At 43.4% G+C, this 21,851-nt stretch overlaps 1 protein-coding gene and 1 long non-coding RNA gene across 2 annotated transcripts in view; one reads left to right on the forward strand and one right to left on the reverse strand.

Annotated features, from left to right (window-relative positions):
- PTCHD1 (patched domain containing 1) overlaps window positions 1–10,334 on the forward strand; it is a 50,907-nt gene extending 40,573 nt beyond the window's left edge. Inside the window, exon 3 of the mRNA XM_068144786.1 lies at window positions 1,927–10,334. Within this exon, the coding sequence (XP_068000887.1) occupies window positions 1,927–3,581 (1,655 nt within the window). The 3' untranslated portion in view covers window positions 3,582–10,334. The remainder of the gene's footprint in view (window positions 1–1,926) is intronic.
- Window positions 1–21,851, reverse strand: part of LOC137444268 (uncharacterized) — a 139,510-nt gene that overhangs the window by 53,748 nt on the left and 63,911 nt on the right. The gene's annotated exons all lie outside the window — the stretch shown is intronic.

Here is a 21,851-nt window from a genome sequence, read left to right on the forward strand (position 1 = left end):
TGTCCTCTTCAGCATTATTAGAATGAGCAGCTCTGCCATCTGTTAAGCAATAGATAAGACTGGAGTACTGCATCCAGTTCTGCATCCAGTTCTGGTGTCCCCAGACCCTGCATGAGGCATTTAAGAATAAACACAATCCTAGAAAATGGTTTGAATTGGAAGGGAACTTAAAGATCATCTAGTTCCACTTCTTCCCTAATGTATTTTCTGGTTTTCTGCTTATTCAAAATACCTCTTTTGTTTGAGGGTTTCTTCATGGATATTCATAGCCCTTGTGGCAAAAGTGATAATCATCTACAGGCAGAGAGAGTAGAGCTGATACAGCAATTTTGGTGCTCTGCAGACAGCCTGAAATTCTAAGAGAGCTCTGTGAATTACCTTGACTTGCCTGACTGGAACATCAGCTTCAAAAGTCCACTTCAGTGTCATCAGCAACTAATTCATCACTGATTGTTTTATCTAATGCTATCAGGAGCAAAACACCATGGACTGACTAGGATTTTAGGGGGATAATGCAAGAGCAGACCAGAGAGGTAGACAGGGGACAGCAAAACCAGCAAAAGAGTAAGGATAAGAATCAATTAAAAAGGCTGCAAAGAGGGTGGGGTTAGATTGAAAGGACCTATGAAATACAGATAGACATAGTATGAATGATTATGTGAAGATACTACAGTCTCAACCTTTAGGTGTGGTACTAAGATTGTACTTTTCCATTCATCTCTGTGTAAAACATCAACCTACTTTTAACTCAGCCACTCTCACCTGATAGCTGGTCAGTGGCTGTGTTCTCAGCACAGATCCACTACAAATGAGCAGAGGTCTGTTTCCTCCAGATGTGACTTGGTTGTCAATGAAAAAGTAGAAAACACAAAGGGGAGCATGACCAACCAGGGACTGAGATAAAACCAAATACTTTGGTGAATTCACCTACACTTGAAGGTTAAACAGAGGACTTTAAGTCTGCAGGTTTTCATCTCCTTTCATGAGTGTAAGAGTTAATTAAATACATTACAAAATGTGGGCACTGCCAAGAAAAATAGAGCTGTATTTGGCTTTCCAGGGCCTAAGATACATTAAAATAAGGAGACCGATGCCATGAGCAGTTTTGTTTCAGTTCTGCCGTTCTGTGTCTCTAACATTTATCTCTGCTTTTACTGTTTGTTCTGTTTCTAGGACTTCTTTTTCCTGACAGAAAATTTACACAGGAAGTGGCGAAGCAAGTGACTGATTCAACTGCTAATTTTCAGCTTAAATGATGATTTAATTATTTTTTATTACAGATATTCTACAAAGCAACCAACTAACACTACTTTCAGTTTAGGCATTTCAAGGTCAAAGTGTTATTTCTTTGTTTCTCACCAGAGGTCAGATCCCATCAGCAGGAAAAACTAATTTCAAAGCATCTTCCATCACAGGCACTCCCAAATAATGGAATGAAACAGCCAACCAGGAAAAAAAAAATGATAATCCTTTTTCCCTGTAACGCATCAGCCCTGCACCAGCAGTGCAGAACTGTCCTCCAGCTCTGGCAGTAAGGTTTGTTAGTCAGGTAGTAAATGCACTCCAGGGGCTTACACCTGTAGAATCATTTCTCTCTTCTGCAGGAGGCTTCCTTCAAGCACTGGTAACAGCCAGCTGTGTCTGCTATGATTCTTTTAGCATGTTCACCTTACCCTTTCCCACATGTTGATTTGAGTGCTTCAAACACTGGCTGTGTTCTCTGCCCATAGGTCATGGGTTATATGGGACTTAGACCCTCTGTAGTGGCTTACACCTGTAGAATCATTTCTCTCTTCTGCAGGAGGCTTCCTTCAAGCACTGGCAACAGCCAGCTGTGTCTGCTTTGATTCTTTTAGCATGTTCACCTTCCCTTTTCCCACATGTTGATTCGAGTGCTTTAAACAGTGGCTTTGTTCTCTGTCGTAGGTCATGGGTTATATGGGACTTTTGAAATGTTGTCCTCCTGGAGAAAAACTAGAGAAGACCAACACGTTAAAGAGAGGACTGCAGCTGTCTTTGCAGACTCCATGCTCTCGTTTTCTCTCACCACTGCCATGTACCTGGTCACTTTTGGAATAGGTGCCAGTCCCTTCACTAACATTGAAGCAGCCAGGATTTTCTGCTGCAATTCCTGTATTGCAATTTTCTTCAACTACCTCTATGTACTTTCCTTTTATGGTTCCAGCCTGGTGTTTACTGGCTACATAGAAAACAACTACCAGCATAGTATCTTCTGCAGAAAGGTACCAAAGCCAGAGGTATTGCAAGAGAAGCCTGCGTGGTACAGGTTTCTTCTGACAGCCAAATTCAGCGAGGACACGGCAGATGCAGAGGAAACAAACACTTATGAGAGTCATCTTTTGGTGTGGTTCCTGAAACGCTATTATTGTGACTGGATAACAAACACTTACGTCAAGCCTTTTGTAGTTCTCTTTTACCTTGTTTATATTTCCTTTGCCTTAATGGGCTACCTGCAGGTCAGTGAAGGGTCAGACCTGAGCAACATCGTAGCGACAGCCACACGGACCATTGAGTATACCACAGCCCAGCAGAAGTATTTCAGCAACTACAGCCCGGTGATTGGCTTCTACATCTACGAGTCCATCGAGTACTGGAACACCAGCGTCCAGGAGGATGTGCTGGAGTACACCAAGGGCTTCGTGAGGATATCTTGGTTTGAAAGCTACTTAAATTACCTTAGGAAACTCAACATATCTACTGGATTGCCCAAGAAGAACTTCACCGATATGTTGAGGAACTCCTTCCTGAAGACCCCCCAGTTTGCCCATTTTTCAGAGGATATCATCTTTTCCAAGAAATACAACAACGAAGTCGATGTCGTGGCCTCCAGGATGTTCTTGGTGGCCAAGACAATGGAAACCAAGAGGGAAGAACTTTATGACCTCCTGGAGACCCTGAGGAAGCTCTCCCTCACCTCCAAGGTGAAATTCATCGTTTTCAACCCATCGTTTGTGTACATGGATCGTTACGCCTCTTCGGTGGGAGCCCCTTTACAAAACTCCTGCATTAGTGCTTTATTTCTGCTCTTCTTCTCTGCATTCCTGGTGGCAGACTCCCTGATCAATGTCTGGCTCACTCTAACTGTTGCCTCGGTTGAATTTGGAGTTATAGGTTTTATGACCTTGTGGAAAGTGGAACTAGATTGTATTTCTGTGTTGTGCTTAATTTACGGAATTAATTATACAATTGACAACTGTGCTCCACTGTTATCAACCTTTGTCCTGGGCAAAGAGTTCACAAGAACTAAATGGGTGAAAAATGCCCTGGAAGTGCATGGGGTAGCTATTTTGCAGAGCTACCTCTGCTATATTGTTGGTCTGATTCCTCTTGCAGCTGTGCCTTCAAATTTGACCCGTACACTGTTCAGGTGCTTGTTTTTAATAGCATTAGTCACCTTCTTTCACTGCTTTGCCATTTTACCTGTGATACTGACTTTCCTGCCACCATCCAAGAAGAAGAGGAAAGAGAAGAAGAACCCTGAAAACCGTGAGGAAATTGAGTGTGTTGAAATGGTGGATATGGATAGCACCCGAGTGGTTGACCAAATTACAACAGTCTAGCTTGTTCCTCTGTTGCTTTTTCACACTAGGTCTTACTGAGATTAAAAAAAGGAAAGGAAACAAAAAAAAAGATAAATCAGTACTGACTAAATAACTGGGTAAAGAAAAGGATTTGGAGGTTTTCCCTCCCTCCCAGGAATATTCAAAGTGGTGGGAGAAATTAAAATCAAGTGGGAAAGGGTGGGGGAGGGGGGATTGCACCTTTCTCAGCTCCTCTAACAGGTGTTACAAGAGAATTTGCACACACATGCAAAGAGGGGTTGAATTTTAGATGCCTGAAGTAAGATCTAATGAGAGAAGTTGGGTTCCTAAGCAGCCTCTGCACTGCCTGTACTGCAGCTGCTGCAATTATTGTGGCTAAACCCAATCAGACTGAAAGGTCAACTGTCAAGGCTGAAGTAGCACTAAATGTTCGCTGAATGTAAAGGCTTTACAAACTTTCTGCACAGCAATAACTCAAGTCAGTGAGTCAGCTCTTATAGGTCTTAGCCATCACATTTTAGTTTTTCTTTTCTTCCCCTAATCTAAACATTTATGCAAGACTGTATAACAGATAGCAAACTGTACTGGAAAGAAGGCAGTACACAGCAACCAAATGCTTTCCAAACACTTTTATGTTTTAAATTGCTCTTTTCTTTTCTTTCCTTTCTTTTTGTGTTTTTTTTGGTTGGCTTTTGGTTTGCTTTGGTTTTGTTTTTCTAAATATATCATTATTTTCAAATGCAAATCATCCCTTGTACCATTTTTAATCATGGTTTTATAGCTGTTTCTTTTTCTTATAAAATAAAAAAAAAAAAAGAGAGAAAAAAAAAAAGAACAAAAAAAAGAACAAATAATCCCAGTGACTCTGTCACTCTAGAAAATATAACAATCTATTTTATACCTGTCTCTCTGCTAGTTAAAACATGTAATCTGCTTTACCAATTGTAATTTTGTTAGCACTCTACCAACACACGGGAGTGGATCTAGCAACAGACAGAAGATGGTGTACTGAATATTTCAGCACCAAAAATCCCATGACACAAACCTCAAACCCTAAAATGTCATCGAGAAAGTGAATGTTAGGCCTCTTGTAGTGAGAGCCTATTTCAGGCCATTCACTGGTAATGCACACTAAGAGGATTAGTGGGTACTTTTACATAATGTATAACTTAAACCCTCAATCTTCCTAGAGTACCTGGAAAGCAATAGGCCTTACAGCTATGGGCTCTTCCAAAAGACAAAAGACCCCCTAGGAGTTGTATGGAAGGAATAAGCTGAAGGTTGGAGCTGCAGTTTACCAGCAGCCAGTCGGTAAATGTCTCCAAAGAGCCCCTAGCTAAGTGGCCCTATTGGAGACAGCAGATCTGAGGGAAGGAACCTTAAAAAGATTACATTACTGAGTCTTTTTGGAGCTGTGAGTTCTAAATCTGTAATTCTGTCAGCATCTGTGATGTGGAGTAATGCAGATAAAGCAGCATCTCTTTCCTCTTCCACCCCCTCCACTCTGAAGAGCCACAGGCTCGTTACTCTAAGTATTTGTCATGCGACCGAACCCCAGTGGGGATACGTAGGCCAATTCTGTGGGTTTTGCTGAGAGTTTTCTGACTATACATTGCCTGTAAAAAGCCAGCTGCAGGAAGCTGGCTGCTACGTTAGGTGGTCTCATGACCCCAACTGGAGGACTGCATCCAGTTCTGGTGCCCCCAGCATAAGAGGGACATGGAACTGCTGAAGTGGGTCCGGAGGAAGACTACGAGGATGATAGAGGGCTGGAGAACCTCCCCTAGGGGGACAGGCTGAGAGAGTTGGGGCTGTTCAGCCTGAAGAAGAGAAGGCTGCTTTAGAGTAGCCTTTTACTATCTGAAAGGGGCCTACAAGAAAACCAGGAAGGGACTTTTCCCAGGGGCTTGTAGTGATAGGATGAGAGGGAATAGATTGAAGCTTCAGGAGGGCAAATTTAGACTGGAGATTAAGGAAGAAATTCTTTCCAGTGAGGGTGGTGAGACACTGGAACAGGCTGCCCAGGGAGGTCATGAATGCTCCCATCCTGGAGGTGTTCAAGGTCAGGCTGAAAGAGGCTTAGTGGAAGGTGTCCCTGCCCATGGCAGGGGATTGGAACTAGATGATCTTTAAGGTCCTTTCCAACCTAAACCACTCTATCAATCTCTGGGCTGTTGTTTTGTGGTGTAAGCTGCATGTGTTACAGCCAGAACCCTTTCCACAGCTCACCCAGAAAGTGGAGTACTTGAGAAGTTTACAGCAGCTGGCACAGTATTTGCCCCAGTGACAGCACCTGGAAGACAAAGGGATACTGGAGGGGCCATGGGGCTTGGCCCACTGGGAGCACTGTGGCTCAGGAGGCTGCCTGTGTTACTCCTACAGTGATTAGCACATCTGATATCAAAATCCCAGGGCATGCTTCGTTGCATGAAACTTCTCTTTATCGTCCCACCCTGTGACCTCCCCAAATGCTGTGTACAACACCCACAAATAACAGTTAGTGGATATTAATTTGCAAGCAAAGAAATAACTTCTGAAGTTTCCTTGCTGAAGATAACCACAGAGATTTTGCCCTGAAGCAAAATGTTACATGCTGATGAGCAAAACAAATTAGCAGTGCAGCTGGCAAGGTTACTTTCCCCTGGATAGGTTCCTTCTTTGACCAGCAGGAAAGTAAGCTGTGTCCAAGAATGCACAGTCCCTTTCTTGAAGAAAACACATTTGCTGCAGTAGCAGCTGGGAAGCTGCAACAACAACTTCAGGCTTGGCAGAAATCAGGCAGACACCCTAAAGAACAGCCAAATGAATGTGAGGTGAAGGGAAAGGTCTGTTTCCCGTTTCCTTTAGACTCGAGCTTGGGGCTATGTTTTCAAGCCAAAATTCATTCCCTAAATATAATTTCACTGTAGATTTGCTGTGGCCATCATTACATCATTCAAACTAACAATCACTCCATGTCCTGGCTGTTCAACAGGGAGCCACGGTGGCATTTAAACTTCTGAGGGCATTAGCAAATCAGTTGAGAATTACAGAGGACTTGCAAACCACTTTTGGCAGCAGCAATCTACTGGTTTGTGGGATACCTGGAAACAGGGAATGTGTGAAAGAGCTTGCTTCTGCATGGCCAACGCTGATTTTATGCCTCTGCTATCTCTGATGCTATCAGTTGCAAACACCAGGCACAAACAATGGCGACCATAAACCTCTCCACATTTAACTGAAATGCTTAGGTTGGAGCTTCTTTAAAGAGATGTCCAAAGAGCAGCTTGTAGCTTCACAGAACTCTCATTAAATCCCAGCATGTGAGGCCTTCAGAGATCTTCAAGGAAGGTGACAAAAGTCACAGGACGTGCTTGGGTGTCCACAGAAGACAGAGTGAGAAATCATGCAGCCCATTTCTTTCCCCAAGGCCCAGCCAACACCATTTAAATCATTTCTGAAATATGTTTGTCCAGCCCATTCTTAAAAACCTTTTTAAAGACAGACTCCTCCCCTAGCAGTTTCCCCCAGTGCCATGTTACCCCACCAGTAACTAGTAACTCCTGCCGGCTGCCTGGGACTGAGAGGGAGAGGAAGAGGAGAAGCTCTGCCTCTGCACACAGGGAAGGACAGGACAGGCAGGAGACAGTCTCTGAAGCACCCCCAAAACAGAGGAAACCCAAAACAGAGCCAAACCCAACTTAGATTCATTGTTCACCGTGTGCCATCTCAAGTGACTACTCCAGACTTCCAGACTTGGTGAGGTAAAGCCATGAACATGTCCAAGGCATATTCAGCCCAGGTCCATGAGATTTCTGCCTGAATCCTGATGTGTCTGAGAGATGCACCAAATACTCCTTCTCTCCAGGTAGCTTGAATACCTCAACATAAACCACAAAAAGCATGTTCTCAAGGTTTCAGACTATGCTAAGCCACTTTGGCCTTCATCCCTTCTGACTTTTTCCTCTGGAGCAATTATCTTCACCAAAGTCAATTGGTCCTCACTGCACCAGTTGATGAATAGGTGCAGATGCTGTGCTCTATTCTCAGTCCAAAGCACTCCCAGTGGCTAACTGTGCATAAGATTTTTACCCTTACTGATGAACCTCCGTTTTGGAAGACTACCTAGGCTTGAAGCAGTTTTTCATCATCCTCTTAAGTGGCTTTTTAGCCCAGGTATCACTGTGGTTTTGTTTGCAATATAGATGACCCAATTTTTTCTATCAACTGAGTGAGTAGAGCAGAGTATTATTACACATTTTCTGGCACTGACTAAAATCTAACAGCAAAAAGTTTAGCTGATGCTAACAAGACTGTACAGGACTGTGGCTCACAGAGTACCTAAATCTTCCGCAACCATTTAAATTTCCATACAGGGAGGTATGGTGTACAGTATATTTTTACTACGGGGTAAGCATGGGGAAAAAGAACCAACCTTAAGTGCACATTAACCATCTAGATCAGTCCAGTTTTCCTGCAACTTAATTTCTAATGTAGTCTCAGCACCAGCTCATTTTCAGTTTAAAAGGATTTTAATTGGAGGCCAAAAAAAAAAATGAAGAGAGAAAAGTGGGTATAGTTGGAAACTAGTTCAAACTAGAGAAGAGCAGATTTAGATTGGATGTTAGGAACAAGTTCTTTACCATCAGGGTGCTGGAACACTGGAACAGGTTGCCCAGGGATGTAGTTGAGGCCTCACCCCTGCAGATATTCAAGATGAGGCTTGGCAGGGGTTTGGGCAACCTGATCTAGTTGAGGATACCCCTGCTGTCTGCAGAGGGGGTTGGACTGGATGAGCTTTGGAAGTCCCTTCCAACCCAAACCATTCTATGAATAAATATGCTATAAAAATGAATTGGTGAAGGCAGAATTCTCTGCCCAAAGCTTGAAGTGAAAATATTATAGTTCAGATTAAAATTAGAGCTGTGAAGGTTGAGAGAACCCTGTCTGGCAAAGAAAAAAAGAGCTTGCTTTACACACACACCCCCCCAAAGACAAACACACACACTTAATGCGGGTAACTGCATGAACCTGGAAGGAAAACAGTACCAAAGTGGCCTCAGGTTACGTTGACCCACGTGAGGTTTCACACTTGCTCTCAGAAGCTTTCTGAGCCAGCACTGAATTTAGGTAAAATGTGTACTGTAAATGGAAAGGTGTGCTTCAAAATGCTTTTTCTCTGGGCTGAATGTCCTCCTATGAGTCACCAAATCCCACCTTGTTGAATTTGTTTTTATTCAAAGTGTTGTGGCAGCACAACTGCACAGAGTTCAGGAAAGCTGGAAGGAAGATCATGACTTCTCTTAAAAGCAATGTGAAAGCCAGAAACAGCTCTTCAGCAAGTGGTTTTTGTGGGAGAAGAACTGGTTGCCTGGAAACTTGGCAAATTGGTGTTTCTTCCAGTTGGTAACTTTGGAATCACGTTCAAGGATGTATGAGGAAGGGAAGCAGAGTCAGCAGGAGTTACCCTTGGGTTGGCTGTGGACCCACAGTTGCTGTAGCCTCTCTTGCATGGTTGGGAGCTGGTGACACTATGGGAGTGCAGGAGGGGCAGAGACAGCTCTGCTGTGTGGGTGCTGGGGATGCCAGACCAAGTGCTGTGATGGGGTTACTTCCTGTGTCTCCATCCTGCAGCATGGTCTGGCAGCTCCTAGGGACCTGCACAGCCATGGCATGCACAAGCTCCTGTGCACACACAGCGAGCTCCTCCTCTGCCTGACGTGGTGACAGTGCTGATGGGTTTTGCTGAACCAGGCACAAGCCCCATGGGAAGCCACTTTTTGAAAGACACTGGTCCAAAAAGGTTACCCAGAGCCTTTTACTCCCCTTTCTCCTTTTTCTTTGTGGGTGTTAGAAAACCAATACACACAAATCAAATTGTATAATGAGCTGCACAGGGGCAAAGTATTTTTTTCCATGGCTTTATCCCTACATTTATCACTAAGCCTACCTGTCATTTATTTTCTTATGAACATTTTTAAGTAAGTGAACCTTCCAGGGTACACACAAGTCTGAGAAGAAGGCAGCAATGGAGGGGAAAGAGCCCCTACCCCTCCCCAGATGTGGGCAGCATCTTCTACCCATGGCCAGGCACCACTCCATCACTGTATGGCATACCCAGGGGGAAACTTTATCCTCCCTCACCGCTGACTCAATCTCATTAGAGAACTGGGAAGAGCTTTAGCTCCAATCTGTGGCAGGGATGGGCCCCGAGGGAGCCCTTGTGAAACCCATCCGCTGTCAGGAAAGCACAAGGGAGAACTTTTTGGGTTGTTTTTGGGTTTTGGGTTGTTTTTTTGTTTTATCAGAAAGTCATGGCAAAGGTGTCCCAAGAGGGGATTCAAACACTTATTCCTGCCCATGGTGCATAGGTTGGGGCAGAGCTATGTGCCCCAACACGCCACCACTCTCTCTGTCATGGTCCTGGCACAGCTTCCTACCTGGAGAGAGGGCACCTCAGCATTACCTGCAGCTGCCTGGGGCAGCTGTTTCTCAGGCATGAATTGGTCTGGTGGTGGTGTTGGCGTTCTGCAAGTCATCATCTTTTTTAATTTAGGAAAAGGAAGAAAACCAAACAACAACAACAAACAATTCAGCATAAATAATTCTAAGATATTTAGGCTCCAAGAAGTCTTAATCTGTGTATCAAATAAATGGCTTGCAAGATGTCAGGGGGTTTCGTTTGGGCTTTTTTTAACCTATTTTTACTATTTTTGTATTAATTTAGGGGGGGGAAATTGTATAATGAATCTCAATGTATAGCATAAGCCTGAAATAAAATGGCTGTCTCTCTCTTTGTTTCCTGTGCTCCCAGACTGCTACAGAAGTCCCCTGCCATCACCTAACAAACTGATTTACCTGGCCTAACCCGACCAATCTGACTGTGCCTCCTCTCCAGTTCCCATCAGAGAGGGGTAGTGGAGCAGTTCAGGGGCAGCATGGAGCTAGAAACATCCCAAAGACCAAGAGTGCATTGCTTCTCCTGTAGCCTGTTTTCTCCCAGGCTGCACCCTGTCCAGCAGCATACCCAGGCGAAATGAATTCAATTCACATCTCTTCATTTCCATGTACTGGGATCCAAACCCTTTTTTGGGAGGGTTCCTACCTAATCCAGCAGTGGAGCCCCAGCCTGAGCAGGTAAAGCAACACCTAAGGTCAAAAATCTCAAAGTGGTTTGATCAAAAATCTAGGATTATCTGCTAAGACAAGACCCAGACCTGCCAAGATCTGGCAGGCAGATCTGAAGTATTACTACAGAACAGAATGATTACTTTTGCCAGTGTTCTTACCAACACCATAGCATCCACAAATGTAGGAAGCTGCATCATCACTCAGAGACCCAGCTCTCTCAGTCCTCAGCAGAACCATGGCCACTGTCCCAGGATCTTCTGATGACTGCTGTCCATCATCCACTTTCCACACACAGGTTACACCATTTCCCAGTGTTTTGGGGAAAGGGAGCAGAATCCCTGTAGGCCCGCCTTGACCAACTGCTACAGTGGAGAAGCAAACGGGCACAAGAGTGCAGCTATGACTGTTCTGTTGCACCTGGTTGCAGCAGTGAGATAGGAATTGGTTTACTCTATAAAGAAGGTGAGGCAAGGCCAAGATAGATTTACTGCAAACAGTAGGAAGCCTGAGATGTCAGGGTTTTGGCCGGCAAGGGCTTCGGGCCACTTTTGTTTAATGGGAATTTTGGGTCTGCAATTTAAAGGTGACTTCTGTCACCTGTTAGAGCTCCTGGCCACGTCCCTTCCAGTCATTCTTTCTTTCTTTGCCTTAAACTCAGGATCCACAAGCACTGTTTGCAAAGTTTCTGTCTGAAACAGAAAAATCACACTAAATCCATTTTGTAATTGCTAACTTAATGTAAGAGAGGCTACATCTAAACATCACACAGGAACTTAAAGAGCCAAACTCCCTTAGGAGGCTGGTGTGCCTCATCTGTCTCTGTTAGCAAGAGCTCCTTTATGCAATCCCCCTTAGATCTAATTTACAAAACCTAGGCTTTCCAAAATGTGTAATCAGTACATTTGATACTGAAAATTCATCTGTGTGTATACCTTCAGAATAGTTCAGTCTGATTTTGAGGTTACCAAGGAAGACCTTTGAGCCCAACAAACATTCACAAACGGCACATCTGAATTCCAGAGGCAGCTCTTAGGCTGCTGCATACCAGTCAGAATATTGCCATTCCCAGATACCACTTTCCCTTATTTCTATGACTAATTTGCACACAGAAACTGGGCAAGATTACAGACTCAAAACAGTGATCATAGCATCACAAAACGTTAGGGGTCAGAGGGATTTATTCATGCTGTAAAGATGGTTTTTCAAGGGGCAATGGATGTAAACTACAGCACAGGAGGTTCCACCTCAATGTGAGGAGGAACTTCTTCACTGTGAGGGTCACAGAGCACTGGAACAGGCTCCCCAAGGAGGTTGTGGAGTCTCCTTCTCCGGAAACTCAAGCCCTGTCTGGATGTGTTCCTGTGCGACCTGTGCTGGATTCTATGGTCCTGCTCTGGCAGGGGGGTTGGACTGGAAGATCTCCAAAGGTCCCTTCTAACCCCAAACATCCTGAACACATAAAGGTTAATGGCAATACAGAACTTACTGAGGAGAGCAGGATTTGTTTTGCTGATTGAGTGAGAAGAACTGAAATTGATGCTGAGCACCTAGCCAGAAAGCACTGGGGAGTAAGACATCTAAGAGGCCATCAGCAGAAATAAAAGTCCACTTGTAAATGTATATATATGGGAAATGCAAGAATCCTGTTGAGGACCTTGGTAGCTTGGGTATCCAGACTCTATGCAGTAGGATATATTGTAAATGAATGCAGAATATTTTGTTCTGATCCTCTTTGGCTACGCTTGGTCCCCTTTATTATGCCCTGTTCTGTGAGCAGGGATACTTTTGAACAAGGCTGAGGTTTATCTTCCCAAAATGTACTTGAGTTGTGAAGGTGAAGTTGGCTGGAAACAAAATTTTAGATGTATACAAACAAACTGATGCCAGAAAACCCAATTTGGGGGGGGGGGAAAGGCTTGCACATGCTGATTATGTTTCATAATAAGCAATCTGTTCACTGATGATACAAGTAAAAATGATTTTATATTTGTCAGCTACACTCAGAAAAAATTAGATGCCCCAGAAATGTGTGTGTGTATATATATATATATATAGTGCACACACCCCCATACCAATTATGTATATTTTATACACCCAGCTCAAGTTGGTTCCATAGAAAGAGGAGAAAAAGCCAACTCAGAAATGCAGCTGAAAGTGGGTAGGAAGAATGGTTTAGCTGTCCTGAATTTAGTAACAAATCAGCAGGGGAGGAGCAACAGAGAGGTTTGGTGATGAGTTCAGGAACAAAGAAGCTAGCTGCAGAAATGCAGAGCTGTTGAGGAAGGAAGCTGCTCAGGTTTTATTGTGTCAGGTGGGTGACACAAGGGAGGGGATTGTCCCTTTGTACACAGCTCTGGTGAGGCCACACCTTGAGTATTGTGTCCAGTGTCCTTGCCCTCTTCTGCACTGGCTCCAGCACCTCAGTATAAGAGAGATGTGAATGTGCTGGAGCCAGTGCAGAGGAGGGCAAGGAAGCTGGGGAAGGGCCTGGAGAATAAATCTTATGAAGAGCAATTGAAATAGCTGGGGATGGTTAGTTTGGAAAAGAGGAGGCTGAGGGGAGACCTCACTGCTGTCTACAACTACCTGAAAGGACCTTGTGGAGAGGCTGGTGCTGGTCTCTTCTCACAGGTAATTAGTGATAGAACAAGAGGGAATGGCCTCAAGCTGCCACTGGGTAGGTTTAGACTGGACAGTAGGAAACATTTTTTCCCAGCAAGAGTGGTCAGGCATTGGAACGTGCTGCCTAGGGAGGTAGTGGAGTCACCGGGATGTGTTTAAAGGTTGTTTGGCTGTGCTGCTTGGGGATATGGTTGAGGAGTGAACCTTGTAGAGTAGGGTTAATAGTTGGATTTGGTGATCCTGAAGATCTTTTCCAACCTGAATGTTTCTGTGATTCTGATTCTGTGGGTGGGAGAAAAATGATATCAAAATCTTCTGAGTTGCAAACGAAAGGTGTAAGGTAGAATGAGGAGTGAGGGAAACTCGACCAGCATAGGCAAGATGTGCAGCTGTAACATATATTAAGGCTGTCTAATAAATAACAGGACCTGTCCGTGCATGGAGCACACAAATTCAGAGCTACCTACTTCTATGAATTAAAATATAGATTTGGTACTTCATTGTTTTGGTAGGAAAGGTGGACATCACTCATAGTCTAATCTGGAGCCCAGAGCTGGAGACTTTGGCATGATATATACACAATACTATACAGAAGAAGAGATCAGTCAGATGGATTCTGGCTCATAACTTACTGAAAAATCATAAATGAACCTTTTTTTTTCTTTGTTCTTTTTTTTAACTACAATCTCACTTAGAGAAGAGCAGGTGACTTTTAATGTTTCTGAAATAGCCATATCTTCCTGATGAAGCACTCATGTGTTGGACAGATATTTTGTTCCTTTTCTTTTTGAAGATGCAAGCAATTTTCTTCCTGAACAGAGCCAGCCCTCGGGCACATTACCTACAGTGAGAAGTGGGAAACGCAGACTCCCTTAGGGTGATTCCTGAGTCAAGAACATCTACAACTGAATTTCTCTCTTTTCTTTCCTCTCAGCATGCTGCTGCAAGTTGTTCCAGGCTTGTCTATTGACAGTTTTATCAAGCAGTATACTGTACCCCTGGCTGTAAGAGAGGTGGGATTCTGCCAAGCCTCTCCTGATGTTTGCTGCAGATGCAGTGGCAACACTAGAATCTCAGGATTCTTCTTGCTCCTTAGCCCCTCTGATGGAAGTCACTTCTGTCAATAGCTTGGATCTTACTGGAAGGGTGGCTACAGCAGCTATCACAGGAAAGCCAACAGCATTTTGCTGCTCTGACATACCTCTGATATGAGTGGCATGACATGTTATTAGATCTAGAAAGCAGAAGTTTTCAAAGCTCAGTGTCAGAATGTCATACATTTAATATCCCCATCTGTGTGGATGGTAGACAGCAGATTTAGAATATGGAAATTGCAGAAAGGGGGAGAGTAAAGAAAGAGAGAGAAAGAATACCATTTAAACTACTCATTCAGCACTCTCAAAACCTCTCCATCAAAGGAGAAGTTATTGCCTCGCAGACAGCAGCGACAGCAAGCCTGAAGAATCTAATTTGCAGGAAAAGGTTAAAAGAATTGAGCTTAGAGGGGGAAATCTGGAGCAGTGAGACATGGCTTCAGAACTGCAGAAAGGATTGCTAACAGCGCTGAGTTCCTTTTCATGCCCAGGGTGTGCTTCAAAAGACGAGATCTTGGAATACCAAGTGTTTGAAGTGAGAAGCAAATGGTAAATCTGTGGAGAACATTGGATGAGTAGAAATGACAAACACCTGCTGGACACTGGAAAGTCAAGGGGGACAAAAGCTGACTCAGATGAGAAATGCCTACACTTACTGTAGAGAACTCCATAGAAACCTGCTCAGAAAAACTCCCCAAAGCACTCATGGCCCTAGAGAGCTCTTCAGGTGGTGAGCTCTTCAGGTGGTCTGCTCCAGCACCAGGCTGAAAATAAGGTAAGAGTCTTAAGTTATTGACAGCTGCAATCAACAGAGCTTTAAACTGTGGAGCCTGGGTAAGGGAGAAACTGAAAAAAACATGGGGAAAATACTTTAATGGTGTGCTCTTTCTATACATCAGCACCTTTCCCCAGCCTTCATGGGAGTTATAGATTATAACACTTGTTTAAAGCATGACTCATCATGTCCCAGACAACTCTTCCCCTTGAAGCCAAAGGCAGAGTTTCAGCCTGCTTTCTAAGACAGTCTCTCTAACATTGCCCAAGTGACTGAGGATCCAAGACTCAGAGGCAAGTACATACCAGCATGGGAAACAACCCATATCCAAGCCACTACAAGGGAAAGTTTTATTACTCCTTCATCAGAGAGCTGTGCAAAAGAGGTTATTTGTGCGTTTAATGTTCTTTAAAAGCTTATAAGAAAAATTGGCCTCTGTGGTACCGTGTAGATGCATTAAGATGTAGATGTGCTATGGATGCCATCCAGGCATACTTATGCTTGTGCTTCTCCAGTGCTTGGTAGCCCTCAGCCTCTGGCTTCATGCCACACAGCCCATCTGAGATTCATATTGCAGGCTGTATTGAGATAAATGTTTGGTGAAAGAGACTGTGTAGATCAAACAAATCCTTTTAAAATATGAACTGGTTGATTCACCCTAGAAGGTTTTCAGCACCTGCCATGCCTCTATCTTCTGATAGTGCATTTGGAAATGAGGGTGGCCACAGCAGGAAAGAGAAAATTGGAAAGCAAGTAAAATAATTGGAAAGCAAGTAAAAATCCCATTATTTTTGATAAGCTGATTTTATGAGGCTCAATTAGCAGTGATTCTAGGGAGCCTCATTTTCCATTACCAAATTTTCAAAAGGTATTCAATATTCCATGCCTGAGCCAGGAAGAGCTATGGATTTTTCAGTACACTCCACACAGAGTGTAACAGCTGGCTTCAAAACATGTTGCCCAGTGGAAATAAAGCATTGGAAAGGGGAGGAGAGGAGGGTAACAGTTGCTGGATTTGAGCTTTTCAGCAGAAAACAGTGAGTTCTCTCTCTCTTTTTTTTTTTTTTTTTTTACAAGAGTTCCCATTTTTACCTTTGTTCTGAAAGGAAAACCTTACTGAGGCTAACAAACTGGAAGCATACAAAATCTTTTACAAAAATTTCTGTGCAGGAGGGGAGAGGCAGAAGGTGAGCTGAGAAAAGACCTCTCTGCTTTGACTTCTCTAACGTCTCGGTGTTGTCACAAACCCAGGGAACAGCAGCATGCCCACTATCAAAGCAGTGGGGTTCCTGTGTTTAGAGGCAATTGCTTTGTGGAACACTAAAGTGGTAAATAGTTCCACCAAGCTTATTTCAAAATGCTGCCAAAGGGAAGGAAGGTATGGAGCGCTAACTCCATCAGCCAGGGAAGATGGGAAGCAGCGCTTCCTAAGGAAGCAATAGCAAATGCAAACAAGAGCAAGCATGGTACTCATATGGAAACATAGACTTGAACACAGAATTGGCTAAATCTTCCCCAAAATCCCCCAATCCAGGAAAAATTGTCAGCAAAATATCATCAAAGCCCAAAATCTCTCTATAGTTTTTAGCTTCTTGCTATGGCTTATGTGAAATCAATCTGCCATTTTGCTCTGGTGGCCTCACCTGGAATATTGCATACAGGTCTGGAGCCCTCAATATAGGAAAGATATGGACCTGATGGAGCATGTCCAGAGGAAGGCCACAAAAATGATTAGGGTGTTGGAGCACCTCTGCTACGAGGACAGGCTGAGGGAGCTGGGGGTGTGCAGCCTGGAGAAGAGGAGGCTATGGGAAAACTGGAGAGCAGCCTTCCAGTACCCAAAGGGGACCTATAGGATGGATTGAAAGGGACTGTTTATAAAGGCCTGCAGTGATCAGATGAGGAGCAATGACTTCAAACTAGAGCAGATTTAGACTGGATGTTAGGAACAAGTTCTTTACTATGAGGGTGGTGGAATATTGGAACAAGTTGCCCAGGGAGGTAGTTGAGGCCTCATTCCTGCAGATATTCAAGATGAGGCTCGACAGGGCTCTGGGCAACCTGATCTAGTTGAGGATGTCCCTGCTGACTGCAGAGGGGGTTGGACTGGATGACCTTTGGAGGTCCCTTCCAACCCAGACCATTCTATGATTCTATGGTGATGTCACCAGTTCCCTGGTGCTCACAAGCCATTCAAATCCATAGCTGTTTCTTTAGACATAGTTCTCATTAATACTCATCCAGTGAGCAAATACAATACTTAGGTGGCCAGTCATAGATCTCAAGTAGTTAGGGGTTATCCTTTACAGCAAAATACATCTGTAACATATGTATTTCACAGCAAAGTGGGCAACATTTAGACAAAATTCTAATCTACCTGAAAACAGTCATTTGCCAAACAGAATGTAAAGATTGTTTCCAGCCAATAAAGGTGGACATAAAGTAACTCTGTTCAAGCCTTCTGAAGAGAATTAGAGAGAATGAATCTGGAAAAAAAGCCCATCACATGGAATGCAATTTTAAAAAGTAAGCAAGCAAACTGTGACCAGAGTATGTCTATGAAACCTTGGCAGTTGACCTTCACTGGGAAAGGATGGTGAGTGGTTGGGAGAATCAGCATTTCATCAAGTGGTTGAATATATTTCCACCCTTATCGAAATAGGAATCAGCCCTTCAGGTGAAAACTGATTGTGCAAGGTTTGTCCATTTGCCTGCTCTCCATGATCACACACAAAAAAGTGTTCCTGAATGAACCTAGGATCTTGGCTTTGATTATATCAGATGTATTTCTGTTAACTGCTAAGGGGAAGAAAATCTAGGGGGGAGGGGGAGGTGGGAAATGCTCCAAAGCTTTAATACTTCTGTTTTTCTATCCTAGCCCTCCCCTTAGGTCCTTCTTCTGCTGTCTTATGAAATTCCCCAATTTCAGCCAATTGGCTCAAGAGCTCCCCTAATACACTCTTGCAATTTTAAGCACTCAGGGGTTCCACTAAAAGGGTGGCTGGATGCAGCTTCAGGACTAATTGTATCCTATGAGTTATAGAATTATGCACCAACAGCTGAAAGGACACAATTAGGAGGTGAACTATTGTGACACACACTGTGTAATGTCATACAATCAAATGCAATGTTTAGTAAACATGAACCTCTTTGTCATTTTGTATTTATTTATACAGGTTTAAAAGAAAGAAAAGAAAAAATACAAACAAATAAATAAATAAAGCACACATTTAAAAATATCTCTTTCTCCATTGTGTCTCTGCAACGTTATGCAACTTCCTGGCAAGGCCAATGGGTAGGTAGGTAATGATTTGGTCGGTGCCTGGGGGACTAGGCAATGACTGGCAAGGAATGTGCAATGCTTGTTTGATTGAATTACAACTGCAAAGGGAGAGCTAGAGCCTTCCAGAGAAAAGGAACAGCTTACCAGGAATTAGCTAGGAGCTGCCTAGGTGGGAAAACCGAAGTTCTGCAGATGCAGGAGCCTTAACTAGGTCACTGCTTAAAGCATTGCATTTTTCCAGCAATGTGTTTGCAGTCCATTGCACCAGTAAGGAAACACCATCTAATGTCTAGGCTCCGTGAAGCCCATGGGAAAAGGAAAGGGGAAAAAAAGTCTTTCATATGTGATTGGAGAACAGGTAAAGCTCCATCACACCACAAAACCAGGCAGTTGATGCATAGCTCTGCAAAAAGCCAGGCTCCTGACAGTTTACCCAAGGGATCCATGGGTGGATTATCCTACCAAGTCTCCATGACACATAAAACCACTGCTTTGCAGACCTCCAACAGGAGTGTCCCCCTCTCCTCTGGGAGTGACAATGCACATTTCCAGACAGCTCTGTCTTTAGTGAAAGATTTTCCTGCCTTGTCTTCTCACATTGCCATCCTCTGTCTCTCTCCTCATATATTCTCATCCTCATTTATCTCACACTAGACACACACATAAGATATTCCAGTGCAGTAGGATGCTCTCAGCCCCTTCCCCTTCAGCCTAAGCCAAGACAACTTCCACTGGCAAAGGAAAGCCACCTGTAAGTCTGGCAAAATGAGCAACTTTCTACTTTCCTTACTAAACCACAGAGAAAGATGACCAGATGACTGCTACTCAAAATACTGCTGAGGGAGCAAGGGGCAAGCACGCTACTCATTTGTGAGAAAAAAACCCAAAACTGTGAGTCTAGTGTAAGAATAATGAGTCCTAGAACCAAATCATGTGTGGAGAGGCCATATCATTAATTTTTTTTCCACTGGTTATGGAATCATAGTCTTTATTTTTTGTCTTCGTGATAGCAGTTCTGATCTGCAGTTTGAATACAAAGCAATCACAGTGTCAAACAGCATTAATGGGGGGGGAAGTGACTATGAAATGTAATTGTGTTTAGATTCCAGATTTATTGTGACACAACAGGAATCACTATGTCAAATGCCAGCTCCATCTCCATGCTCTATCACTACACTACACATTTTCACTCTGTGTGTGTGTGTATGCATAAATTTTGCACAGTCACTGGTACCCTCAGCAGCTACGTGAAAGGGAGATCCCACATGGGCCATCTAGGGCCAGTCCTACTCAATGTTTTCGCTACTACCAGCATGGATGGTGGAAGGGAGATTGTATCAATAAAATATTGTTTGTCTAAGTCAGGGAGGACTGCAGAATTTCAAAGGCTGAGAACAGAATTCAAAATACCCTGGAGCCCCTGGAAGAATGATGTGAAATTAACAATGAGGATGAGGCCTTGAGCAGCTGAGTCTAGTTGTGAGGTCTATGGTGGGAAGGTTGTAGTAGATCATTTCTAAAGTCTCTTCCCACCTGAGCCATTCTATGATTCAATGAATAAGAATTTCTTATTCATAGAAAAGGCAAATAAATAAAATTGTTAGGGTTGGAAAGGACCTCAAGGATCATCTAGTTCCAAACCCCCTGCCATGGGCAGGGACACCTCACACTACATCAGGTTGCTCAGAGCCACATCCAGCCTGGCCTTAAAAACCTCCAGGGATGAGGTTTCTACCACTTCCTTGGGCAACCTGTGCCAGTGTCTCACCACCCTCATGGTGAAGAACTTCTTCCTAACATCCAATCTGAATATACCCACTTCTATTTTTGCTCCGTTCCCCCTAGTCCTATCACTACCATAGGGGAAAGAGCAATATGGCACAAACACAAGATGTGGAAAAACTGATTAAACAGGAGTTCTGCAGAAGACTGTCTGAGGTTGCATTTGGTCATTGCTTCACCATGAGTAAAAACCATGGCAACGCTACACAGCCACCACTTCTAAGAAAGAATAATGTACAGAACATATGGAAGACATTTTTTTTTCCTGATATCCTTGGAGCTGATGAGTCCTCTGCTGAACACTGTGGGTATGACACTTGGAAAGAGTTACAGAACTGAGTGAGAATGAGAGGTCAGGAAAATAAACCTTCTGCAGGAAGGCCTGCTTAGTCTGGGAGAGATGAATTTGAGGAGAACTGCAGTAACATTTGCTTGTATGAACAGGCAGGTAGCAAATGTTTCACATGTCCCCTGAAGGTGGGACAAGACAAAATCAGCTTAATTTGCAGCAAAGATAATTTAATTAGCATATCCTAATGCCAAGAATAGGCATGCACTGGGAATATGCACTGCCTAGACTGTGGAAGTGGAACCATCTCTAGCAGGGTTTCAAAAACAGCTTGCACACACACAAAACCCCTGCTTGGAACAACCTAGATGCTGATTCAGCCCTTTTCCCACACACATCCAACTTGAGTACAGAGATTTAGGTTGCCCCAAGCTATGTCCCTTTAAATTGGCTTGGATTGGGTATTCAGAAACAGAGGCACCTGGAGCTGCTTGTCCTATTATTTAAGGTAACAGCTGGATTCTTGGCCTGTAGAGGCTGGGATGTGTTTAGAAAAAAAAAAAAAAAAAGAAGAAGAAAAGAAAAAAAAGGGAGATCTGTGTATCTGTAGCTAATACTTTTAAGTATGGCAATTTAAAAATTTGTAGCAATTCAGCCACAGCTAAGTGGAGAAAATGTGATGTCTTCTACTGTTTTCTGATGCACTTTACTAGGTAGCTGTGAAATTCAAGCTCTTAGGCTCACAGGAAAACTCTGCCATAAAACATTCATTAAGGATGGGTCAAGAAGTACAGAATACCAGAAGGGAAAAAAAAACAAAGAGACAAATTCATCTGCTGGGGATAGAGAATCACTGGAAGTTTAGGAGAAGAGAAACACCAGACCAAAGACTTTTTCATTTCTTTCTTGCAAATCAGTCTTTTGGTGTTTAATGAGTTTCTATCAGCCTATGCAAATAATTCATAATGAATAATTTATCTGATAATTTTTTCCCCTGTTTGTGGGATATCTAAAAGTAAATTGGTTTCCTCTCACATTTTCATTAATCAAAATTATGTTAGCACAGCTTTAGGTGAGTGCGTTTTCGCTGCAGTTGCTTTGCTCCACAATTCAGTATTCATACCACCAACCTGAGGCAAGTATCCCACTGGATTCCTTTCATCCTCATCACAAAGATTCCTTCAAGCTGAATTAAGGTCTTCATTTCAACAGGTTCTGCAGGATCTCTCTCTCCACTGATGCAGTGGTGGGAGCTAGCTTCTTAACCAGAGCATCTGAATTAGATGTGGGAATCTGGATTAAGTTGACCAATAGGAATCATTGCCTGTGCAAA

Source organism: Melanerpes formicivorus, unplaced genomic scaffold, assembly GCF_026170545.1.
Source record: "Melanerpes formicivorus ecotype bairdi unplaced genomic scaffold, bMelFor1.0.p_v2 SCAF_11, whole genome shotgun sequence".
NCBI lineage: Eukaryota > Metazoa > Chordata > Aves > Piciformes > Picidae > Melanerpes > Melanerpes formicivorus.